Below are 27140 nucleotides of genomic sequence, written 5' to 3'. Positions count from 1 at the left end.
TGGGGCCAGTGTTGAACCCAATTACTTCTCTACTATATCCTCATATAAGTGCTCAATAAATACATACAAGAGCAATACCTAACATTACACAATTTGCAAAGTACTTTCCCTGCATATGTCCTAATTTAATCCTCATGAAAACCCAGTAAAGTAGGTACTACAATTAACTCCCATTTTCCACATAAGGAAACCAATGCTCAGGAAGTTTGATTGGCACATCCAGTATCATAGAGCCAGTAAGGAAGAGTTCTTGCCACACTACCCTGCTGCTTAAATTAACTATACAGACTGAAAAATGTCAGCTTGTTTTTTCCCCTCCCCCCATCTCACATCTTACCCCATTGAGCAAAGTACATTATAATATTTCTGGTTAGGCATATCTCCAAGTTTAGTAGATGGTGAATGAATGAATGAATGAATGCTTTCTACAGTGGATGTACTATATGGAGTCAGTGGAAAGGGAAAAAAAACTTAAGGGGAAGGAGAAACTTTCAAGCTATCTATCAAAAGCCCACTGGGTGCTGAGCATTGGAGACCACTGCTCTGCCCTCATGGGTCTTACAGTCATGCAAGAGACAGATGTTGAAAACTAATAATATAGTAATCACAATTTTGTTAAATGCTACTAAAAGCATGTAGCAGGGAGCTCTGCTCTGGAGTGAAGGAAAAGAAATGTGCACTCAGTGGATGACAGGTGGCCTCTTTTGGGCAAGGGGGATACATTTATATAGGCAGAACCTCCAGGCAGAAATCAGAGCAAATGAAAGGGGTGAAAGGAGACAAATTGCTTTGTCATAAATAGTACTTGGCCTGGAGAACCCCAACTCTCTCTTCCCGCTGCCTGAGTCCCTTCCTCGGTAAGAAAAGCAGGAAGGAAAAAGCAAAGGCAAGAGAGAGGTGAGAGGTCAGTTGATGTAAGCAGGGCGGGGCGGCGAGGAGAAGGTAAGTGAGCCACCGGGCCAGGCCGGGATGGGAAGCGTTAAGTGGGGGAGGGGGAGGGGGAAGGGGAAATGGGCGTACCGAACTGAATTGGCAGGCTCCGCCCACCGAAGGGCGGGGGCGGGGCCGTGCCGACTGAGCCCTGGGATTGGCCAGCGGGAAGGCGTTACGCTAGGACGGTACCAACAATCTGGGGCTGAGGAGGTGGGGGCTGGGTGTGGGACGGTCGCCTCAGCGCTCGGAGAGGTGGCCAAGGAATGGCCGGGCCGGGGGTGGGCGGGAGCCTCAGTGGCGGCGGCGGCTGGGGGCAGTGAGCGCGGTGTGCGGCTGCCCCTTCCCGGTGGCGGCGGAGGCGGCGGTGGCGGCCGGGGCGGCGCCGCACCGCACGGCGCGGGCGGCCATGGAGCGAGCCTAGGGCCGGGCAGGTAAGCGGCGTGGGGACGCGGGGCAGCCCGCTGGGCGGGAAAGTACGGGCCGGTACGCCGCGGGGCGCGGTGCGTGGCGTGCACTGGGCGGGGGCCTCTTGAGGGCGGAGCGCCTCCCTGAGGGGCCGAGCACCCGTACCCCGAGCGGTCCCTGAGCGCCCGCGAGCAGGTTCGGGAGGGGGCCTGTTGCCGCCTCGGGGACCGGCCGGGGGCTGCACGCCCCGCCCTATCGGCCTCGGGGTGGGATCCCGCGGGCGGTCGCGCGTTGCGGCTGAAGGGACGCGGCCTTGGCCGCCGTCTCCCCGGCCCGGGCCGCTGGAGAAGCGGCCTTACTTGGGGACACCTTGGGGCGCCCGGGTCCTTCTAGTGACCAGCCCTCGCCTCCGGGCGCGGTCCCCAGAGGCGGCTGGCCCTGATGCCGCCCTCGTGTCCCGCCGAGCGCCCATTGCGGCGCCCCGGGGAGGAGCCCGCGCCCGCCGGGACCGTACCGGGACCCCCTGGTGGCGGAGAAGCGTGAGTGATCTGCAGGCCCGAGGTGGGGGTAACCGTGCCCGGGGGCCCGCGGTCTTCTCGGAGGGGTGCGACCCCGCTAGCAGTCGGGCACAACTTAATGAAATGATATGGTAGCTCAAGTGGGTTGCACTTGAGTTTTCATTTCCGGGTGTGATGGTTCTGTGATTAAGAGCAAACCAAAACGTTACCATTAATGATGAATGTGAGCAGTTGTCAAGCTGTGTCCTCGATTGTGGGGTCTGATAAGAGGTTCATCCTACTCAGGCTGCTGTTACCTGCAAGTCTCTGGTACGGAGAGAAGGGGTAGAAGGACTGTTGGAGGTCCTTATGGAATTACTAGGTTTTCTAAAAGGCTACATCACTATTTGGATGTGTGAGGAATTTATAATTTGGGAAAATAAGAGGTGCTTAATACTGCGACTTCACAGAGTCTAGGTAGGGCCAGGTGTCAGTATCATCCCCACGCAGCCAGTTTCCTCCTCAAGGTTTGATTTCTTACCTTCAAAAGAAGGGGTTGGACTGTGAGGTCTTTTAGCTTTTAAAATCTAGGACTTGACACATCTCTAATTGGTAAAGTTAAGGTTGTGGTTTATTAGCCATGCCTATCCTCCTTGGCTCTCCCTGAGTTTCATTGGGATTGATTTTTTTTTTTTTTTAATTGGGTTAAAGACCTCAGTGTGCTGTGTATTACAAACATTCCTTGAGTTTATGCAGTGCTTTTGAGCTAAGAGACTTAGAGCATGTCCACATTTATTGTTATCTATCATCAGGACATGTCTTTGAGCAATTGAGGTATAGGTGTTAAAGGTGCTAAAGTATTTGCCTAGACTCAGCCATTCTAAGGCAGATTTAAAATTAAATTCATGTTTTCCAGTATTAACTTTTCTGAAGTTTGTGAAGGTATTGAATCTTGGCCCTTAAAACCATGCAGTGAAACCAGTCAACAGGAGGCCCTTCCGCATTTGAAAGTGCTTATCAAAGAAAAATAAAAAGGCAGAAGCAAGTAATTCAAACTCCCAGCCTCACTATTAAATAAAGTGCAGCAATATAAATGGATAGAGGTAAAACGTGATCAGGAAATCTTGGAGTTCACAGCTTCCCTTCTCTGTGACTGGTGAAAATGTGACATTGATTTTTCTGTTTCTCTGGAACTAAGAAAAAGAGCCATGCTTTGGTTAAAGAAGAGAAACACATGCCCTGCTTTTCTTCTGGGTACTTTTGTTTAGGGAACAAACAAAATATCACTTTCCATCTTTATTTTTCATGATCTTTTACATCATAGAATTATTGTATTACTTGAGTTTTAGTCCAGTCTCCTGATTTCTATTTGTAAACTCTCAACTCTTTCACACAGCCTTGAAGCTTCTTCATTTTAGCTTTTCTGAATTTTGAATTCCTAAATGAAATTCTCTCAGTTTACTTTCAGCGCAGACTTTAGCTTCCTATACTTTGTATGACTAGCATTTCAATGGTATAAACCCTGAAGCCATAAACTTCAGCTCTTGAAATATAACTTTTTAAAATAGCTAACCACAGTGGTTGTCTTCTAGTGATTGCTGTAATCTAAGAAGCAGGAGCCTGGCTGCTCTTTGTATTCTGTGGTCGCGGTTGCAAACAATAGAAAGGAACCCAGCTTCTGAAGCTGGATGGCAGGTCACTCCGTGGGATTAAGTGCCTGGTGGTTTTGTGGATTAGGATATGGAGCATAGTAATCTGGTATGCTTTTCTTTCTGTACCTAACAGTGCCTGGCACATAGTAGGTGTGCAGGAAACATTTGTTGTTGAATGAATAAATGGAAAATGGCATGAGGGAAGGAGATATATTCTCATGTATACACAAAATTGTTTAGTTCTCCTTTTTGTCACAACAAAGCCAAGAAAATGTGTTTTGGATTCCTATTGAAAATATTCTCTTGAGGTGGGTATCTGCTGCTATGCGTTAGAGCTGCCTTGAGATTTGATTCTATGCTTGTAGAATGTTCTAGCCACATGCAGGTCTGGGAGCAGCCTGTGGTGCTCAGGTAAGGTACAGCTTCACAGACTTGCCCCTGCAGTCTGTTTCTGTTAAGCTTACTTAACAGTCAATATTTTTGCATTAATTGAAGAATCTAGAGCTCTTGATAATGGCCACACCAGTCGAGTTGACCCTGACTGCCCATCTTCTCGTCCTTCATATTGAGAGTGGTAGAGGGAGTTCTCCTTCTTAGAGGTGCTTCTCCAGCAGCTCCTCCTTCCATACCTATATATTGCTTCCTCTTTTCCTTCCTTGAGCTGCCTCTGTAACCCCCAAGGACACTACATTAATTCATTAGCATGGGCCTAGGATACAAAGAAGACCTTACTTGGCAACTGAAACCCAACTTCTGACCCACTTACAATGTCAACAAGACTGCTAGAACTGCCTGGAAGAAAGTATAATACAAAGATCTCACTTCTGATTTTGCCTTTCTTATTGAAAAACAAAACAAGAAATGTCTCACTCTGGACCTGGAGAATCTCGAGTTGCATTTGTCATCCTATAATGAGATGAGAAATGGAGGCTGATGCAGAAAAGAGACATTGAGCTTTGGTGATTGTTTAAGGTCTGTGCTTTCCAGCAAGGTAACAACCCTAGGGAGACATGTTAATTTGGGGGTCAGGGAATGTGACATTATGAATATGTAAAGAGGACAGAAATAGATGCAGGGTGAGGCAGTGAAGCTATCATTCCATGCTCTCAAATGTTGACTTTTTGATTTATGCATATAGCAATGTCTCATTTATTTAATATTGTTAGGAAATAGGAGATAATGTGCCAAAATTCTTATTTCAGCAACATTTTTGCAGAAAAAAGATTAGTGTATTACATACTTTGTTTTCTTTTAAAACAGTGTAGTTTAATCTTTTCTTTTGACTCAGGTTAGGATTACTAGCATCCATTACTGACAGTAATCAAGCAGTACTTGGAGGTGATTGAAATATATAGGCTGTTTGTCTCCTCTGCTTTTTGAGTTCTTGCATCTGCTTTTCATAGTCAATCTGTCTCTTTATTCAGTGGTGGGAAAACTGCACTTCTATTATTATTAGTGTCCTGCTGCCTTCTTTTAAATCCACAGCTTCTGATCTTCTGTGAAGTAGGGACCCAATTCTGCTTCCTGAAATTGAATGTAAAACAGCTATACAGCTAAACAGAGGGTCTGTTGACTTTTCTCTGGGTACCAGCATATGAACTTTAACACCACTATTTTGGCTGCCCCAAGACCCTTTTTGTTCATTTCTTTTTTTCTCATCCTCGGTTTAGATAGCAAATTTGTACTCTGTCTAGGTGCGTTTATATTCCTGTAGTTCTTTCTGTAGAAAAAAGAAAATAACGTGGGAGTACCTGTGTTGGTTCTCATTTCAGAAAGCATGGCCAATATATAATCCTTGAAGATCTGGTTCCAACCCTGTGTTCTGTCATTCTTGGGCAGTGTACTGGATCATCTCCATTCTTCCTCTTGGTATTTCCAGATCATTCTCTTCTCCCAGCCCCAACCAATTCCAAGGACCAAGTTGGCAATAGCCGTGGCCTTGAAAGATGGAAGAAGGGTGTTCAGAAGGCAGCAATTTTAAATCGAATGTATAGAGTTGATATGCATATAAGATCTGCATTTTTTACTGTACTGCGTATCCAAATTAGTTACAGAGCTTAGTTTTTCATGTCAGTAACAGGGGTCCTCTTTAACCCAAAGAATTGACATTTCAGAAGAAATTCTTATGACCATAGAGGTCTCTCTTCCTTACTCTTCACTCCTCAACAAGCATTTATTGAGTACCTCTCATGTGTTCTGCACTGTGCCAGGTTACTTGGAAATACAAAGAGAGAGTGAAACATCGCTTGTCCTCAGGGAGCTCACAGTATAGTAGACAGGCATGCCATATATTCATATTCATATTCATATTATAACAAAGGAATCATGTCTGGAGTATAATTTCAACACAGACCTGCTTGGGGTTCTGCTCTTTTAGAAAGTGATCTCCTGTGGCCTATGTAGCTTGACACACCCTGTAACACAAGGTTAAAAATATAAGGTGTTGTTGGGTAAAGCTTATATACCTTTCTAAGAGCTGTAGTGAAATGAATAGTAAAAATAGAAAGTAAACAAAAATCTGAAGGAAAATGTTATATTATTTACATTCCATTTTTCCATACTGTACAGGAATACCATTCTACAATATAGCCTTAAGTGGTGGTTATATACTGACAGTTGAGTAGGGAAATGTCTAGAACTTAGGGTGCTCCATTGTAACTGGCCCATTTAAAGCAGAATGCAAATTCTTAGGCATTTCCACAGTTTCTAGATCAGTGAACACTGCTTGTGTTGGTTTTTTAGAACAAATCTTGCTAGCAGTATGAATTTAAAATTGTTTCTTTTAGTTTTTCAAGGAGAAGGGTTAGAATTGTCCTAAATCAAGGTTTAACTTTTTTTTCAAAACATAAACATTCTTTATTGCCTCTTCCATTTTTACTCTCACACCCAAAAACAAGGCTCCCTTAATGCTTCATTAATGCATAGTAATCATTTTGTTTGGTGTCCTTCACGGGGGACTTTTAGAGGGTTTCACATGAGGGATTTTGTGTTTACAGATAAGAATTAATGTGTAAGTGGAAGTGAAAACAGTGAGGGAAATCTAACGCTGGGAGCAATTTGGACTATATGGGAATTAGATTTTCTAAACCAGTAACTTTAAGTTACTCTTAAGGCTTTTAAGAGCTTTATATTTTAAGACATGCAAAGCTGTCATAATTAAAATATAGAGTTAAATTTCTAAATTGAAGAATATTGTGAAGGACATTCTGCTTGAGCCTTTTCCCTGATGTGGAATAAATTCATGCTTTCTATCTGTTCCATTTACATTGAATGTGGCGTAATTGAACTTTGTAGAGAAGAGAAGAGAAACAGGCTGGTCAGGTTAGTGACATGGCCTCCCAGTCTTCTGCTTCAAAAGGTACCCGCTTTGAAAATGTCTCTTTGCTTACAGTCTTATCTACTTCTCAAATTTAGGAAAGGGTCTGGTTCAGGAATACAAGACTACTAATTACTATTACACTCTTAGCAACACAACATGTATATTCTGTCCTGATTATGTAACCCAGAAGAAAAAAAAAGATGTTGGCTACAGCGTGGGTCATTTTCTTTGTCATTTTTCTCCTCAGGAGTTTATCTTTGGGTTTTTGATGTGGTAATAATGACCAACACTTAAGTGAGCGATTACTATGGGTCGTTCACTTACTAAACACAGTACGTGTAGTAATGACATTCATTCTTAATAACAACTCTATAAGTTAGATAGTAGTGGTCTTGTTTCCATTTTCACTTGAAGAAACTGAGGCCCCAAGAGGTGAAATCACTTCCCGTGCCCCATAGTGGGTGGTAAACGTTTAGTGGCAGGCATTCTGAATCCAGAGCACATGCTCTTAACTCTATAGAAGAACTTACATTTAGAATAAGAAGGTCAATTAAGAAGCTATTTCTTAAGTAGGCATTTATCACGAAAAGAGAAAGTATGTCTAGATCTTGATTAAAGATTTTATTTTTAGTCGTAGCCTCCCATTTAAAGATGAAAAGGAAGAATGATATTCTGTTGTGGCAGGCGGTGGGTGGCAGTGCAGGAGTGGTCTGGTTTTTTTGTGGGTACTCGGGATTTATTCAGGTCATAAACACTTGATGCCATTTGGTGTTGGAGGTTTTTACTTCCTGTATGGAAGCACAATGCTAAGTGGAAAGATTTCTGAATGTTCTTGATTTTACTTAAAATCACTACCGGTTACCTTCTTGGGGGAAGGGGATATAAATTCATAAAGGTAATAATGTAGCACGTTGCTCTCATGTCACTACCAGTTAAAAAACAAAAGAACAGTATGTCACACTTAGCCCAGGGTGGAAATGTGTTTATTTTGTTTTGTACTAAAGGGTTGTGATTTTTGCTATTGTTTGTGCTTTGGCTGAAGTATAAAGATTAGGCTTTAGAAACTTGGTGTGTGTTGTGTGAGCTTGTGTATGAGGTTAGCCTCATTTGCTCTGCGTAGGGCTGAATAGGGCTGTAAAGTATAAAAATGGCTTTTAGTAAATGATCCAGTTGAGAATCTATTTCTTCTTGTATTACTGTTAAGAGACCTTCTTAATTATTTATCTTCTTAAACAATGAAGGCAGAAAAGAAATAGAAATGTCATATAACTTTCATGATATGTTTATTGCTCCATAGAAGGCATTAATAATCATTTACAAATATGACATAATTTAGCAATCCAATCTTTATTTACATTTAATGACTAATTTAGTGTTTCCCCCCATCCTGAGACAATTATTTTTAGCCATATAATTTATTTCTCAATGTCCTCTCCCTGGATATTTTTAATGTCCCCCAAATAATTGATAGGGGCTAATATAAATAAAAATGTTGTTTTTTTTCCCCACCTGCAGATAAGGAGAAATAGTGAATAAGATTGTGTTACAATTATCTATTGCTGCTTTATAAACTACCCCCAAAATTTAAAAGCTTATGACAATGATTTGTTATTTCTTATAATTATGTGAGTTATCTGGGCTCAGCTGATTGGTTCTTACACCCATGTGGTATAAACAGGCTCACATGTGTGGCTGTATTTAGCTGGGACCTCAGCTGGTGCTGAAATGCCCTCAACAGCTTCGCTTCCTGTCTGGCACCTCAGCTAGTATATTGCATTTCCACTTATGTGGTACAAACCTGATTTGACCACTGAATTAGAAACACAGAAAAGGGACATTACTAAACTTTAGCTTTTAGTTGCTGTGAGCAGAAGTTGGGATTTTTTCCCTTTGACCTTAGAAATAGTACTGTGAGGTCTTAAGGGGACGCTGCTATTAATGGGTCTTGGAACTCAGTAGTGGCTTGTAGGAGGCCAGGGATTGTCTTGTTCCTCATCAGCTACATACATTGAGTTTCATCACATGATGACTTGTAGGCCTTGGCACTGGCATGTTTTACTTTATATGTTCCTCCAAACATCAGCTGGACTCTTGAACAGAAGACTTACTAAGTCCTTACTTTTTTCTATGGAACGTATATCTGTTCTCCCCAAACAATTTTATAGTCATAAATTTCTCTTTATAAAACATTTACCAAACATGTAGGATATGTGAATGTGAAGGATGAGAGAAATTGAGCCTCTAAAGCAAGCCCCATTTAGCTTTTAGAGCCGAGTGTGAAACCAGGATTTGGTAGGAAAATTCCTTATGCAGGTCTACCTCTCAGAGCTCCATACTGGGAGTTCATGCCGGCTTTTAGTGTGAAAACTATTTATAAATGTTCCATTTTCACTGCCTTTTTATATTTAACATTTTTTGAATTATGTTATTACTTGAGCCTATTTGTTCTTTGACTCAAACATTAAAATAAATTACCATAATATAACTGGACAGTGTTACATTAAGGCTTTTATAGGAGAAGGCAAGGACATAGAGTAGAGGAGGCAGACTCCTCTGGGAATGCTGGTAGGGTTTTCATGAATAGTTTAGAATGCACCCAGTGATCTTGCTTTAACTTACCATCTGAAATGGGTATATGTATGTTGAATGTCTCCAAAAAGAAAGGAAGATAATATAGCATGGAAATCTTGTCTTGGGCATTCTCGCCTCTCTCAAGTATAAAAGGGTGAAGGGGATCATTCTAAAGAATAAATAGCATTCCATCATTAGAGGATGGAATTATTCTATCATTTGCATCTCATACATTTTTCCAGAACAGGAGTTCTGCAAGCTCATAGACTTGTTGTAGAAATACCACTGTGATGACTATATTGCCAGTATCTTCAAATAGCTTTGAGCTTGCCCCCTGGGCTAAGGGAGTAGTTACTTACCAGTAAAAGAAAATCTCTTTTTGAACTGTCAATATTTCCTCAGAAAAAGAGACACTACACCGTACTCTGAAACCACCAACCAAACTGAGTCACAATGGTGTTGGCAGAGAAGTAGCTTGCCAAATAAAGAATAGCTGACATCTTCTGCCACCATTAAGGTGCCAGTTGATACATACTTACTTAATACTTAATACCAAAGGAGGTTAACATCAGAGTTCTAAAATATCTGCAAAGCCTCATTTGTAGTAGCTTGTTCAGTTTAGGTTAATAAGGCATCTATCCTTACTGTCTGTACTAGGGAATTCAAAGATGGTTAAGATCACTAGGGAGCCATGATTCTGATAGAGGAATTAAGAACTACATACAAGTTCTTATACAAGGCAGAATGTAGTTAATTCTGGTCTAGAGGAGGGAGAAATTCCTACTGCCGACAGGACCAGAAATGACCTTTAGGCTATAAACAGGAGGAGATGGGAAGAAATGGTAAGAGAAAGTTTTGAAAGAAATTCCAGGTGTGCAGAATGGCAAGGGTAGAAGGATAGCTGCAAATAAGGGGAGGGTGAGGGTCCATTTTGGTTGAAGCTGAGAAGAGGAACAGTAAGTGTAATGCCTCGCAAAGTAGGTTGAAGCCATTTGGGGTAGCTTTGAATGCCCTCCTAAGGAATTTGTAGAAATGAAAGATGGTTGATTAGAAAAATAATTTTAGCTGTATTATCTAGGCCCAGAAGTCAGTTATTTCAGAGGCCCAATAGGAGGATTAGGTTAGTGGCTGTGGGAATAAAGGGCCCTTTCAGAGAACAATGCCAAATCATAATCTTCCTCCTTCCACCAGGATGTGGTGACTAATCACAAACATGAAAACGTGTTCAGCCTCATTTTTTTTTAACCTGCCCTCACTACTAAACTGCAGAGGTAAATAGTGAAATACCAGAATAATTGAACTCAATTTGCCTGATAAAAATTTCTATCCTATTTAAGTGGGTGAATTGTTTGCAGCCCTGGATCGATGAATATGTTCTTCTGATGCCTTTTCAAAAGGTAATGAGTTCTAAAACTTAAAAACGCATAAACTCAGATTTGCTGAGTTGGACAGCTTATTTTACCTGAATTTTGAAGATGCTAAACTTCCTATTGCGTTGATGATAGAAAAACCCAACAGCCCAAGTAACCTTTATGCTGATTGCTTGGATATGATATGATGGGTGATTCCCCAGTAGAAGTTTATGGCTCAACCAGGCTTTAGCCCTGAAGGATATTGTTGTATAGAAAGTGAAAGCCTGTTCACCTGTCCCTTTGTGCCAGAATTGTACTGCGTTTGTAGTTAGTACATCTGGAAGTGCTAAGGAAGCACTTGCTAACACAGCTAGATTTCCATGTTGGCTTTTGTCATTGTTACCTGGGATGTGTACTGTTGAACAAAAAATTGAAGGAGTTGTGTGGTTTAGGTCATGTTGGAACTAGCAAAAATCTCAGAAATCTGCTCTGCTAGCACTGTTATCAGTTATCCCAGGGACCTGTTTTACTGTTTACACACCAACTTGATACCATCAGAGTTATACTTTAGATGCACTTGAATTGCCTTTGTTTCAGCTAACAGTGTTTTATACTCCCTGAGAGATGATGATGAAGCAAAACAGGTGGCTGGGGATAATTAGAATTAGTATTTACTTTTGCATTCGGTTTCTTTCATGAAAATGAACAGGAAGAGTGATTAATCACTGGGAGTAAACTGCATGTCAGCTGGCTCACTGCAGGATATTGCCCTTAGAACACAGTTCTTCTAGTAGGCTGTTTTTGAATTTGTTTCCGGCTGCTGGTAGGAAAACAGTCTCAAAAGTTTGGGTGGGAGTGTCTCAGCCTGAATCATTTGCCGCACCTTTTGTATTGTTTTATTTCTTCAATTAATGGTTTGAGTGGTTAAATGAATTGAAGTGTTGTAACACCCTGTTATCTTCTTGTCGTCTTTGTCTAACCCCAGTGCTGTGCTGTCATAGGCATATAGTAGAGCAAGCTTGAGCATGTTTCTAAATGGTCCTGTGGAGGAAAGCAACCAGGCAGCATGCAAATACGACTGAATTGTATGGTTGTTGACACCCTTGCAAAAATCTTGTACTAGGAATCTTTCAGCTTGAGAATTGTCCAAAATGTAGTCTGTCCCACAATGGAAGTAGCACTTCTTTTTTTGCCTGACCAGTCCAGATTTAGCAGTGTTGCTGGAGTACCCAATTTCCTTAGTCTTCTGGTCATGTTCTGCTAATAGCCAGATGGTGTAGAGGTATGTTTTTCCATTACTTAGGTTATCCAGAATTGACTATCCATATTTTACAAGGATCTTAATTTTGAAAAATAATTAGCGGAGACTGATTAAATAGAGATGCATGTCAGTGTGTTGTATTTAAATACGTGATGAGCAGATATGACACATCCAGGATTGCTGGATATTTGGATTTGGAGAAGGAGTTATTATTCTACTGTGTACCCTCTTTAGTATTTTAGGGAGTTCTTGTCTTACAGTGGGTCTTAAAACTTATATTTGGAGAAAATAAGAACTTGAAAGTTACCAACAGTTGGTGGTTTTGGCTATTCAAAAGTCTATTCTGGATTTTGAAAGGTATACATGAAAGTTAAGGAGTTATGCAGATCTTAATGTTTTGTTTTTATTTCTCATTGTTTTGGTTACTAGGCATTTGTAGTAGGCCAGTTGCCACGTTATGGAGGAATCTAATTAATGTTGAATTGTACATTTCCAGCACAAGTCCTCCTAGATGGTTCTGCATCCCAATGAAAACAGGAATATTTGCTTTTAAATTCTCATTGTACCCAATTCTTACCTACTAGGACATTCCCTGGATTAGTTAATTTTAAATTATTGGGTCTTCTTTTTTTTTTTTTTTTTTTTTTATCTTCATTTTATTGAGATATATTCACATACCACGCAGTCATACAAAACAAATCGCACTTTCGATTGTTCACAGTACCATTACATAGTTGTACATTCATCACCTAAATCAATCCCTGACACCTTCATTAGCACACACACACAAATAACAAGAATAATAATTAGAGTGAAAAAGAGCAATTGAAGTAAAAAAGAACACTGGGTACCTTTGTCTGTTTGTTTCCTTCCCCTATTTTTCTACTCATCCATCCATAAACTAGACAAAGTGGAGTGTGGTCCTTATGGCTTTCCAATCCCATTGTCACCCCTCATAAGCTACATTTTTATACAACTGTCTTCGAGATTCATGGGTTCTGGGTTGTAGTTTGATAGTTTCAGGTATCCACCACCAGCTACCCCAATTCTTTAGAACCTAAAAAGGGTTGTCTAAATTGTGCGTAAGAGTGCCCACCAGAGTGACCTCTCGGCTCCTTTTGGAATCTCTCTGCCACTGAAGCTTATTTCATTTCCTTTCACATCCCCCTTTTGGTCAAGAAGATGTTCTCTGTCACACGATGCCAGGTCTACATTCCTCCCCGGGAGTCATATTCCACGTTGCCAGGGAGATTCACTCCCCTGGGTGTCTGATCCCACGTAGGGGGGAGGGTGGTGATTTCACCTTTCAAGTTGGCTTAGCTAGAGAGAGAGGGCCACATCTGAGCAACAAAGAGGCATTCGGGAGGAGGCTCTTAGGCACAATTATAGGGAGGCCTAGCCTCTCCTTTGCAGCAACCGTCTTCCCAAGGGTAAAACCTATGGTAGAGGGCTCAACCCATCAAACCACCAGTCCTATTGGGTCTTCTTAAGCATAAGATTAGCAAGGCTAAAAGGGTTAGGTGTTAGAAGCTTGAGAAAGGGTCAGGGGTGAAAGGATAGTATTTCTGATTGAATTTTGCTTTGTACTTGGGCTTGCAGGAATTGCAGGAGGTACTACAAAGAAGACATGGACCGGTGTGTATGATCATGGAATCTTCTTGCTAACATCACCACCTGCTCTCCTTGATATGTGAGAGTCTGAGTCAGGGGGAAAGGAAAAGAGGTCAACATGAAGCTAAAGCAGCGAGTCGTGCTGTTAGCAATTCTTCTTGTCATCTTTATCTTCACCAAAGTTTTCCTGATTGATAATTTAGATACATCAGCTGCCAACCGGGAGGATCAGAGGGCTTTTCACCGAATGATGGCTGGCTTGCGGGTGGAGCTGAAACCCAAGCTGGACCACACCTTGCAGTCTCCCTGGGAGATTGCAGCCCAATGGGTGGTTCCCCGGGAAGTGTACCCTGAAGAGACACCAGAACTGGGGGCAATCATGCATGCCATGGCCACCAAGAAAATCATTAAAGCTGATGTGGGTTATAAAGGGACACAACTGAAAGCCTTACTTATACTTGAAGGAGGTCAAAAAGTTGTCTTCAAACCTAAGCGGTAAGTCTTCATCTTGGTAGCTGTTCATCCCTTTAATCTGGGGATTATATAAGAGTGTTTATCTTTTTTCTCTTGGTATTCTCTTCAGTAAAGTGAGAGGAATAAACTAAAGCATCTTTGAAGTCTTTTCTATTCTTAATGTTCTGTGATTCTTGGAGTAGGGGAAATTTATAGGAAAATGTTTTGGTTCCATATAAGGCCGAACTTTTTGGCAATTAGAGCCATCCTCAATTTCTGATTTGTCAAATATCTCATATGTGCCTGTTGTTATAAAATAGTTAGAAATAAGCAACTTGTCACCAAAAGTGTGCCATTAAAGACAGGATAACCACATGGCAGGAATGCTTTAGAATTGGAGTTGCCCAGAGTTGGAGTGGGATTTGGATGAGTGGCTAATGTGCCTTTCATCACTGAAGCAATGATTCTTGCAATTGTTTTAAGCAAAGAACTGGGCCATTTTAATTACCTGATTTACTACTTCAAGCCAGAATCCCAACTAGAGGAGTGGGTTGAATTGTGTGTTAACACAGTGATCCCTTTGAACTTTTGTAGGGATCTACAAAGATAATTTGTGTGGCAATTCTGTAGAAAGGGTAATAACAAAAATAGTTTTCTGTGGGTTTATGAATTTGAAGTAGGTTAACATGCTGATACATATAATATATATTACGTATTAATAAAATATAGTGTTATGTAATATATAATTTGTATTACTATAGTATGTCATTAATATATAATTATATTAATGATATAATAATATAGTATTATATATATATTCTTTTTTCAAGCATTACTTATCTGAATATTCTTAAAGTTCATAATAATTAAAATTCTTTCATTCCTCAGTGGAGCTTTTGAGGGAATTGTAACAAATACCTTTGGTTTCCTGTTCTGTTGGGAGAAGAAATATGGGGAAAAGATGCACAATTCAAGTGCCCACAAGTAGTTGGTCTAGCTCCCTTTTTAATTAGGTTAACAGCAACCTGAGAATGAATGTATTGGGATTCCAAAAAGGGAAAGAAATCTCTGTTTGCCTGGAACTGGGAAGTATGATGTATGGAAGATGTGGAAATTAGGAGTGTTTAAAAATGCAGTAGACTTTTGGAGAATAGACAAGACTGATTGGCAGGTAACATTTAAAAAGTATGGTTATGTGGCCATTGAGATCTAATTTCCTTAGAATGCACATGATGAGCCAGGCATTACACTAAATATTTCTGTATCTCTTAATGCTTTTAACCCCATCACAATTGTAGGAGGTTACAGTTCTTATTTTCGGAGTATGGAACCAGGGCTTGGAGAGAGTGACTAATTTGACAGGGTCATCCAGTAATATGGGTGGAGCTGGGGTTTGAACCCAGATCTGGCAGTTTTGAGCAGTTTGTAGTCTACCACACATGTGTTTGCCTTCCTCTATGTGTGATGATACAGAGCACTCATCATCAAAAATTACCAGTTTAATTTTGAAATATGATCCCTGACCTCTAGGTTTCAAGCCTGAGAGATCAGCAGCATATACAGAATAATGGAAAGAAAGCAAACTAAAAATGAAAATTAAATTTGTGTAGAAAGAAAAGAGGGCATTTTGTGCTCAAATAAGAGGCAATCTTTCCACACCCACTGCTTCCATGCTGGAGAATTAGCCCAGGTGTCTTGCATATTGGTGAGCTGTATTCAGATGAAGTAGGCATAATTGGAGAGACGAGAGTTCAGACTGGTTAATAGGGGAAGTGGCAGCAAATAAATGTACAACCTTAGTCACTACTTGCTTCAGCATGTCTCTTATAACCACTCCAAGCATCCCTTTACCTTCCTCTTCCAGAGCATCCTGAAAACCATGTCCATTTTTCCCTAAATACCTGTATTATCACTGTGCTGCCCAGCTTTGAAACATCTGCCAACTTCTCATTGCCCACCAGACAGAAACCCAGCCTCCAAAGCCTGATGGCTGAACACTGTCTGTTCCTTCTCTGTAGACCCAGCCTTACCCTCCCCCTCCTTTTTATTCCTGATTGGGCCACCCAACTCCCACCACCTCCTGAACAGGCTGTCTGTTCCCAGCTCTGTGGCATTCACCTCCCCCACCGAGCAAGTTTTGTGGTCCCCTGCAATGGGTGATAGCTTTCTTAGTCACTGCACACACTGACCCGTGCTGCTTTACACCAGGAACTATTGGAGGCTGGGGGAGGTGAGTGTAGGTTTAAGTGCTTGTAGAAATAGACTCCAGTCCTTAAATACCCAGTAAATTGCTATTCTGACCCACAGGGCCTCAGAGGCTCTTTAGTCCTAGTCTAAGTGCAAATTAATGTCCTTGGTCAGACTTTGATGTCCTCCACCAGAAGGATAGGAGTGATTTATTGGCAGTCACTGTATGAATTTTGCTGCCCTGTCACTGACTTAAGATGGATTACTCTCTGCTGAGAGGAGGTACTAAGTCCTGACTGCTAAATCAAGACATGCACCTTTCTTTAATAGCCACTGTGGTCTTAGTATTTCTGGTGCCTGGTTGTCCATAACCTACTCTCAGAGATAGAAGATATGTATAGGTACATGACATATATGGGAGCACAGTGACACTTTTATTTGACATTTTGCCTTTCATTCTAAAAGTTATTTTTTTTATCAATGTTGCTGTATTCATTGTGGAAGTAAATTGATATTCAGAAGCAAAAACTGTAGTTACGGTGGAAAAGGAACAAGACGGCAGGGACCTAGAAGTGGGTAGAAGTGAATGTGCGAGTTAGAAGCCCTGAACCGGACCTTGGAGTTCAGCTAGTCCAGACATTCCTTTTGCAGATGAGGAATATGAGACCCAGAGAGTTATCTGACTTTCCATATCTCACACAGACAAAACATGAGCTAAGGATCTAAGCTTTCTGACTCCAGAGTAGTTCTTTTGTTTTTGATTCTTACATCTTTTTCTTTTCCTTCCCTCCTTTCCTCTCCACCCAACCCTCAACCCTACTCCCAAAGTTCTGCCTTCCTCCTGGGTTTTACATATCACTCCAAGTAGCCTTTGGATGCCTTGGAAAGCTCTCTGATGTTACACTGAAAGGAAAGCACTACCCATAACCACACATCTGTAGTAGAGATAGATGTGCTTGAATAATGTCAGCTTTTGCTAAAGTCATATTTAACAATTGAGACTTTTACTTTGGAGGTAGCCAGTATAATGCCTAAATAATCCTTTGACACTAGAAGCAAAAAATGCATTTGAGTGTGTTGACCATGCCGAGAAGAAATTGATGTCCAACCAGATGATGATGCTAGGTTGCTTTCTAACATAAATATTTAATCAGTTTTCCCTGAAGATGTTCTGTGGACATCACAGTGATTTCATTTCATATTCTAAGGGCATTTGAGTTGACGGTCACTGCCTCATAACTGTTTCAGCAGTGGAGATCTGGGTGTCCTTGGTGGACCTGCTCTTCTTCACTTCAGTCTCAAGTCATTACTGTTCCACAATTCCCTGATTAAGTCTAATAGGTCTCTTTTTGATTCAGGACATGTAAGGCAAATGAGCAGTAAAGGTCATAGGTGAATTAAGTATTTTTATCTTCCCAACTACCAGATTTAAAATATCTTTTTTGTGATTAGAAATAATCCAGCCCCTAATGGATAAGGAATCTGAGACCCAGAGAAGAGAAGGGTTTTGTTCAAGATTACACAGTCAGGTATGACAGACAGATGCCCAACTCTCATTCCCAATCCACTACATCATCATAAACATAAAAAGAGAGAAAGAGAATAGCTATTCAAACAACTTTTTAAACAAGCACAGTTGCCTACTCATTAACAAAAATGAAGAATCTTAGGACCACTTTTCCCAAGACATTTAAACTTTCCTATATGCCATTTTGGTAAGCTGTAGTTTTCATTAGCTGTTTTCCTTTGTTTCTTCAGTTCAGCCCAGTAAACATTTATTAAGCACCTACTATAGGCTCAACATTGTTCTGAAGATACAAAGATGGTCCTTGCCTTCCATAATATAATCTGTGGTTCTATTTAAGCTAGTATCAGCAACACTGAAAGCCCTTTAGAGGGGTAAAAATAACATCTTCCAAAATATTCATAGGATGATGGCTGAGGTAGATACAGAATTTTAGTTTGCTTCTTTACCTTGTCATCACCCCAGTGGTTTATGTTAACCCAGAATTGTTCTCAAGATTGACAGAGAAGGTGTCTGTATTGCAGAATCTCAGGCTTACTAAAGTTTATATTCTTCCTCTTGTGCTGTCACCTCTGGTACTGATGTAATTCATGTCTACATCTGTGCTTCCCATTCACTTTGCAGGTATAGCCGAGATTATGTGGTAGAAGGGGAACCATATGCCGGTTATGATAGACACAATGCAGAGGTAGCAGCCTTTCATTTGGACAGGTATGTGTAATCACAGTGGGTTTTGTTCATTTTGTTTCCTTTAAAAAAATCTCTCTTGGAGAGGTCTCAAGGACTTCTCAAGGGTGCAGTGCAATAACTGACTCATTCATTGCCTCTTATATATATCTGATTGACTAGTTCCATTAAATTTTTATGAGCCCATCATAATTTGGGTTGCACCAGAAATAACAAAATAACTTTTTTAACTCCAGGATTTGGGGAGGGTCATTTCATTCCTGGCATGCCCTTTGTCACTTATCATAAGTGAAGATGTTCTTGGTAAATAAAATGGCAGGATGAAAACCAATGTTTGAACTCAAATTCCTTCATTAAATTTGTCGTTAAATTGGTCCTGGCAGTTCTGTTTGTTTTTCTTTGTTTTGTTTTTGTTTTAAGTACTAGTGACTTATCCCCATATTCTGGAAACATATATAGCCTGATATATGTAACGAATCTTATTACCCTTCTTACAAAACATGTGCAACTTCAAAAACCAGAATAATTCCAAAAGAAAAATAGATGTGAATCGTAAATTAATTAGTTTACTAGGAAAATTAATATTTTTTTCAGCAAGGTCCTAGTCAGGAATCTTGTAGCTCAACTATCTGGTATCCCAGCTACTTTTCTGACCAGCTCTTTTATCAGGGCATATTGGCAGACTTCAAAAGAAATTCACAATATTGAAAAAGTGACCCTATAAGGAAACCAAAAGAAAATAAAGGTTTTTGCCTTTTCTCTGGATTAAGAAAGATTTTCTAAGCATAAAAACAATAATAAAAAATCGCCAAGGAGAAGTTCAGTGGTCTTGACAATGAAAAAATTAACTTATCTATCAAGAAACGTCAAACAAAATTTTTAAAGCACACAATAAACTAGGAGAAAATATATTAATCTAATGTAACCTAAGTATTAATAGCCTTATATAAATCTTATACAAATCTTATTTGTATAAATGCTTATACAAATCTATACTACTTTACAAACTCTAGTAGAAAAATAGGCAAATGACACAGGCACTTCCCTAAATAGGGATTATCAATCACAATAAATAGGGGGAGAAAGTTCATCCTCACCAGTAAAAAAAATACAGTTGAAGCAATGAGATCTGTTTACACCTCCCAAAAATGGCAAAGATTTAAAAAAAGATAATATATTATTGTCAGGAATACACTGAGACTACATCGGCAGGACTACATATATATATATGTATATATATGCTCCTCGTGGCATTAATTGGTTCAATTCTTTCTTTTAAGAACTCTGGCATTATGTATCAAAAAAACTTAATGTTCATATCCTTTAGTAACTACCTTTCTATGCAAATATGTAGGAAAATTCCAAGATACTTCTAGGGAGTACCCTAGAAAAATAATCAAAAATTCGAAGATTTTATGCAAGATTCTTAGCTGTACCATTTTCATAGTGAAAAACTGGTAACAGCCTAAACATTTAACGACATGGAAAAGGTTAAATGTTTATAATGTCATGAAGTTGTTGCCGCCTCTTTTTTTTTTTAATTAAATTCAGTTTTATTGAAATATATTCACATACCATACAATCATCCATGGAGTACAATCAGCTGTTCACAGTACCATGTAGTGATGCATTCATCACCCCAATCTATTTTTGAACATTTTCCTTACACCAGAAAGAATCAGAATCAGAATAAAAAATAAAAGTAAAAAAGAACACCCAAATCATCCCTCCCATCCCACCCTATTTTTCATTTAGTTTTTGTCCCCATTTTTCTATTCATCCATACATACTCTGGATAAAGGGAGTGTGATCCACAAGGTTTTCACAATCACACTGTCACCCCTTGTGATCTACATTGTTATCAGTCATCTTCAGGACTCCAGACTACTGTGTTAGAGTTTGATAGTTTCAGGTATTTACCTCTAGTTATTCCAATACATTAAAACCTAAGAGGTGTTATCTATATAGTGCATAAGAATGTCCACCTGAGTGACCTCTCGACCCCATTTGAAATCTCTCAGCCACTGAAACTTTATTTCGTTTCATTTCACATCCACCTTTTAGTCAAGAAGATTTTCTCAATCCCATGGTACAGGGTCCAGATTCATCCCTGGGAGTCATATCCTGTGTTGCCAGGGAGATTTGCACCCCTGGGAATCAGGTCCCACGTAGAGGGGAGGGCAGTGAGTTCACCTGCCAAGGTGGTTGCCACCTCTTTTAACACCTAGAGGAGGAGGGTTGGGTCAATCCTACTCTTATTTGATAGTACCTTAGAATCATTCTCTTCAGGGCCTTGTTTGTTTCACTTTTTTCTTCATCCCCAACCCCTTCCTGTTTTCCTGTTGAACACCAACAATGCAGGAAGATTCTTGTTTCCCCATATCCATACCAATGGTTCATGTTTTTCAACTTACTGATTTTTGTTAATCTGATAAATGCAAAGTAGTGTCTCACTGTTATTTTGCTTTGTATTCCCTAATTACTGACAAAGTTTAGATTTCCTTTTCACGTGATATCTATTTGTTATCTTAGAGTCAGGTATTCTTTGTATGAAAATTATTACTTTTATGTTAATTAGATATAATGTTTCACCTAATGACTTGTGCTTTCAAGGTCTTATTTTTTTTTAATTCAATTTTATTGAGATTGTTCACATACCATACAGTCATCCAAAGTGCACAATCAGTTGCCCATGGTACCATCATACAGCTCTGCATGCATCACCACAATTAATTTTTTTATTAATTTTCACTCCAGAAAAGAAATAAAAACAAAACAGAAAACTCAAATCCTCCCATACGCCTAACCACTCCCCCCTCCATTATTGATTCATAGTTTTGGTATAGTACATTTTTTACTGTTGATGAAAGAATGTTAAAATACTACCAACTGTAATACATAGTTTGCAATAGGTATATTTTTTCCCTGTATACCCTTCTATTATTAACTTCTAGTTGTAGTGTCATACATTTATTCTAGTTCATGAAAGAGATTTCTAATATTTGTATGGTTAATCACGGACATTGTCTACCACAAGATTCACTGTTATATACATTCCCGTCTTTTAACCTCCAACTTTCCTTCTGGTCACCTATGTGACTCCAGGCTTCCCCTTTCTTCCACATTCACACACCATTCAGCACTGTTAGCTATTCTCACAGTAACGTGTTACCATCACCTCTGTCCCTTTGCAAATACTTAAGTCAACCTAGTTAAACATTCTGCTCATAATAAGCAAATGCTCCCCATTCTTTAGCCTTGTTCTATGTCCTGGTAACTTATATTTCATGTCTATGAGTTTACATATTATAATTAGTTCATATCAGTGAGACCATACAATATTTGTCATTATGTGTCTGATTTATTTCACTCAATGTATTGCCCTCACGGTTTCTTCATCAACCCATTTTTTTAAGATGATTTTGTTCACCCACCATACATTCCATCGAAAGTGAAAAGTCGATGGTTCCCTGTATAATCATGTATTTATGCATCATCACCATCACCACTATCTATATAAGGACATCTCCATTTCTTCCACAAAGCGGGAGGAAGAGTCAAAGAAGGTAAAGAGACAAAAGAAAAAGAAAAAGAAAAAGAAAGAAAAAAAATGACAGCTAAAAAGCAACAAAAAGAAAGCTAGAGTTAAACTAAAGTATAATAAAAGAGTCAGACAATATCACCAAAAGAATCCAATGCTCCTCCCTTATATCCCCCTCCCATAGAAACCAGCTTTGTTATATTGTCTTTGTTACATTAAAGGAAGCATAATACAATGTTTCTGTTAACTGTAGTCTCTAGTTTGCATTGATTGTATTTTTTCCCCAATACTACCCCATTTTTAACACCTTGCAAGGTTGAAATTTATTTGCATATAAAAACATATTTGTACATTTTATCACAATTGTTGCGTACTCTAGGTTTCACTGAGTTATGCAGTCCCAGTCTATATCTTTCCTCTTTTCCTTCTGGTGTCCCACATGCTCCTGACCTTCCTCTTTCAACCACACTCACAGTCATCTCTGTTCAGTGCACCTTCATTTTTGTGCTGCTGTCACCCAAAATTGTGTTCCAGACTTCTCACTCCTGTCTTTTCCCGTCTGTCTGCAGTTCTCCCTTCAGCACTTCCTGTAGAGCAGGTATCTTGTTCACAAACTCTCTCAGTGCTGTTTTTCAGAGAATTATTTTAAACTCTCCCTCATAGTTGAAGGACAGTTTTGCAAGATATAGATTCTTGGTTGGTGGTTTTTCTCTTTCAGTATCTTAAATATATGGCACCACTTCCTTCTTGCCTCCATGGTTTCTACTGAGAAATCTGCACTTAGTCTTATCAAGCTTCCTTTGTATGTGATGGATTGCTTTTCTCTTGCTGCTTTCAGGATTCTCTCTTTGTCTTTGACATTTGGTAATCTGATTATTAAGTGTCTTGATGTAGGTCTATTCTGTTTGGGGTACAGTGAGCTGCTTGGATCTGTAATTTTATGTCTTTCATAAGGACGGGTAATTTTCATTGATTATTTCCTCTATTATTGCTTCTGCCCCTTTTCCCTTCTCTTCTTCTGGGACACCCATGACACATACATTTATGTGCTTCATGTTGTCACTCAATTTCCTGAGATGTTGCTCATATTTTTCCATTTTTTTCGCTATTTGTTCTTTTGTGTGTAGGATTTCAGGTGTCTTGTTCTCCATTCCTGAGTGTTTTCTTCTACCCCTTGTAATCTGCTGTTGTGTGTCTCCATTGTGTTTTTCATCTCTTGGGTTGTGCCTTTCATTTCCATAGATTCTGCCAATTGTTTTTTCAAACTTTCAATTTCAACCTTATGTTTGCCCAGTGTTTTCTTTATATCCTTCATCCCTTTTGCCGTATCTTCCCTGAACTTGTTGACTTGATTTTTGAATTGATTTAGCAAGTTTATTTGAAAATCTTTGATTGTTTCATTAAAGTGAAACAGTATCTTAACTGTATCTTAATTGAGGTGTAAGTTTGTTCCTTTGACTGGGCCATATCTTCATTTTTCCTAGTGTAATTTGTAGTTTTCTGTTGTCTAGCATCTGTTTTCCTTGGTTACCCCAATCAGATTTTCCCAGACCAAAACGGGTTCAGGTCTCAGAATAGGGCTATATTCAGTGTCAAGTTTCCTTCAGGGTGTGTCTTAGAAGAGACAGACTTTCCTGTGAGGTCTCTAGCCGCTGTGCGTTTTCTAACCTGCCCAGCACATGGCGCCTGTCAGCCTGTTGCTCCCTACTGGTATAAGGAAGTGTGGCCCCTTTAATTCTCCACTGAGGTTGTTTCTGTTTTGACTGTTTTCCCCCAGGCTCTGGGGTCTGAATTCTGAAGGGAGGGCCAGCACTAGATCTGGGCCCCACCTCTTTCTTCTTAGGGAAGAATTACTCCTTGTTCTCTCTGTTAACACCACCTGTCTGGGTCAGAGCACTGCAAACTGAAAATAGCTGAGGCTCTCTTCACTGAGCCACTCAGGTTTAGAGAGAGAAAAAGGGAAAGAAAGCCCCTTTTCAGAGCCAGTCCAAGGTCCCCCAGTTTCACCTGGTCTTCTGGGCTCCCTTTCCTGGGGCACAGGCTTTTTCTGGCTCTCTAAGGTCAGTCGTCTTTAAAATCCTCTGTATTTTTTTCCTTCTTTTTTTTAATTAATTTTTTTTCCCATCAGCCCCACCTCCTCTCCACTGGGAGCGACGTTGGGGTCCTTGGCTGCTTGTTAGGGATTTTTCTGTTTGTAGCTTGTATTCAGCAGTCCACATTTGTTAATTTAAACCCCAGTTGGAGCTAGGCTGAGCTATATTCGCTTGCTCCAGGAATGCTGCTTTCTCCCACAGCGAATTTCTTGAAGCTCATCCTGCCATTGGGGAAGGGGACTCCCGGTGGGGTTCCACGGTTTTCACTTACAGATTTTATGCTGCGATCTCAGCCATTCCACCGAAGCCAGGTGGGTGCACAATATGTGGACAGTCACGGCTATCCCCCAGCAGTTGTTCCAGATTATTTACTAGTTGTTCCTGGTTGTTTATTAGTTGCTCCAGGGAACTAACTAAATTCTACACCTACCTATGCTGCCATCTTGCCCCCTCAAAGTCTTATTTTTAAAAGCCCTTCCCTACCTCAAAGTCTGAAAGTGTTCTCAAGCTATTCTCTCTACCCCTGTTGTTAACTGCCACCCCAGCCAAGCTCAAACTTCACTGTGATACTGCCCCTCTGTGCTAAGCTGCCTGCTATTTGGCCCGGCAGTGATATGTTGAGAGGAAAAACCTTTCCCATCCTGATACTTTTCTTTTTTTTTTTTTTGAAGATTTTTTTTTTTTCATTTTTATTGAGATTGTTCAGATACCATACAATTATCCAAAGATCCAAAGTGTACAATCACTTGCCCCTGGGTACCCTCATACAGCTGTGCATCCATCACACTTAATTTTTGTTCAATTTTTAGAAACTTTTCATTACTCCAGACAAGAAATAAAGTGAAAGATGAAAAAAGAAAAAAAGAAAAGGAAACTCTAATACTCCCCTATCCCTAACCAACCCCCCTCAATTGTTGACTCCTAGTATTGATATAGTACCTTTGTTACTGTTTATGAAAAAATGTTGAAATACTACTAACTGTAGTATATAGTTTGTAATAGGTATATAGTTCTTCCCCATATGCCCCTCTATTATTAACTTCTAATTGTATTGTCATACATTTGTTCTGGTTCATGGAAGCAATTTCTAGTATTTGTACAGTTGATCATGGACATTGCCCACCATAGGATTCAGTTTTATACATTTCCATCTTTTGACCTCCAACTTTCCTTCTGCTGACATATATGACTCTGAGCTTCCCCTTTCCACCTCATTCACACACCATTCGGCGCTGTTAGTTAATTCTCACATCTTGCTACCAACACCCCTGTTCATTTCCAAACATTTAAGTTCATCCTAATTGAACATTCTGCTCATACTAAGCAAGAGCATCTACATTTCTTCCACAAGGCAGGACGGAGAGTCAAAGAAGGTAGAGAGGCAAAAGAAAGAGGAAACAAAAAAATGACAGCTAGGAAGCAGCAAAAGGAAAAATAACCTTAAATCAAAGTAGAATAAAGAATCAGACAATACCACCAATGTCAAGTATCTAACATGCCTCCCCTATCCCCCCCTCTTATCTGCATTCACCTTGGTATATCACCTTTGTTACATTAAAGGAAGCATGATACAATGATTCTATTAGTTACAGTCTCTAGTTTATGCTGATTGCATCCCTCCCCCAATGCCTCCCCATTTTTAACACCTTGCAAGGTTGACATTTGCTTGTTCTCCCTTGTAAAACAACATACTTGGACATTTTATCACAATTGTTGGATACTCTAGATTTCACCAAGTTACACAGTCCCAGTCTTTATCTTTCCTCCTTTCTTGTGGTGTCTCACATGCTTCCCACCTTCTTCTCTCAACCATATTCATAGTTACCTTTGTTCAGTGTACTTCCATTGTTGTGCTACCATCTCCCAAAATTGTGTTCCAAACCACACACTCCTGTCTTCTATCACCCTGTAGTGCTCCCTTTAGTATTTCCTGTAGGGCAGGTGTCTTGTTCACATAGTCTCTCATTGTCTGTTTGTCAGAAAATATTTTGAGCCCTCCCTCATATTTGAAGGACAGCTTTGCTGGATACAGGATTCTTGGTTGGTGGTTTTTCTCTTTCAGTATCTTAAATATATCATACCACTTCCTTCTTGCCTCCATGGTTTCTGCTGAGAGATCCGCACAGTCTTATTAAGCTTCCTTTGTATGTAATGGATTGCTTTTCTGTTGCTGCTTTCAGGATTCTCTCTTTGTCTTTGACATTTGATAATCTGATTATTAAGTGTCTTGGCCTAGACCTATTCATATCTCTTCTGTTTGGAGTACGCTGCGCTTCTTGGATCTGTAATTTTATGTCTTTCATAAGAGATGGGAAATTTTCATTAATTATTTCCTCTATTGTTGCTTCTGCCCCCTTTCCCTTCTCTTCTCCTTCTGGGACACCAGTGATACGTACATTATTGTACTTTGTTTCATCTTTGAGTTCCCAGAGACGTTGCTCATATTTTTTCATTCTTTTCTCCATCTGCTCCTTTGTGTGTAGGCTTTCAGGTGTTTTGTTCTCCAGTTCCTGAGTGTTTTCTTCTGCCTCTTGAGATCTGCTGTTGTATGTTTCCATTGTGTCTTTCATCTCGTGTTGTGCCTTTCATTTCCATAGATTCTACTAGTAGGTTTTTTGAACTTTTGATTTCTGCCGTATACATGTCCAGTTCTTCCTTTACAGCCTCTATCTCTTTTGCAATATATTCTCTAAACTTTTTGAATTGATTTAGCATTAGTTGTTTAAATTCCTGTATCTCAGTTGAAGTGTACGTTTGTTCCTTTGACTGGGCCATAACTTTGTTTTTCTTAGTGTAGGTTGTAATTTTTTGTTGTCTAGGCATGGTTTCCTTGGTTATCCAAATCAGGTTTTCCCAGACCAGAACAGGCTCAGGTCCCAGAGGGAAGAAATATTCAGTATCTGGTTTCCCTGAGGGTGTGTCTTAGAAAATTGCTCCACCCTTTGATGCCTTGGGTCACTGTGCTTTTCTGCCCAGCAGGTGGCGCCTGTTAGCCTATAATTCTTGACTGGTGTGAGGAGGTATGGCTGTGTTCCCACAGGCTCTGGGGTCTG

The 27140-nt window shown here is 40.0% G+C and overlaps 1 protein-coding gene across 3 annotated transcripts in view; it reads left to right on the top strand.

Annotated features, from left to right (window-relative positions):
- Positions 1 to 1240: 1240 nt before the first annotated feature.
- FAM20B (FAM20B glycosaminoglycan xylosylkinase) overlaps positions 1241 to 27140 on the top strand; it is a 40345-nt gene continuing 14445 nt past the window's right edge. The window contains exons 1-3 of one of the 3 annotated variants that reach the window (XM_037825264.1): positions 1241 to 1364; positions 13590 to 14096; positions 18391 to 18477. In XM_037825264.1, the coding sequence (XP_037681192.1) occupies positions 13720 to 14096; positions 18391 to 18477 (464 nt within the window). In that variant the 5' untranslated portion in view covers positions 1241 to 1364; positions 13590 to 13719. Of the gene's footprint in view, positions 1365 to 1493; positions 1534 to 1596; positions 1878 to 13589; positions 14097 to 18390; positions 18478 to 27140 lie in introns of those variants that run through there. The other 2 variants (XM_037825266.1, XM_037825265.1) reach the window with 2 other exon arrangements.

The sequence above is a fragment of the Choloepus didactylus genome, chromosome 2, assembly GCF_015220235.1.
Source record: "Choloepus didactylus isolate mChoDid1 chromosome 2, mChoDid1.pri, whole genome shotgun sequence".
In the NCBI taxonomy this organism is placed as follows: domain Eukaryota; kingdom Metazoa; phylum Chordata; class Mammalia; order Pilosa; family Megalonychidae; genus Choloepus; species Choloepus didactylus.
The sequence above is the reverse complement of the archived record's forward strand: the minus strand, read 5'-3'. Positions and strand labels throughout refer to the sequence as shown.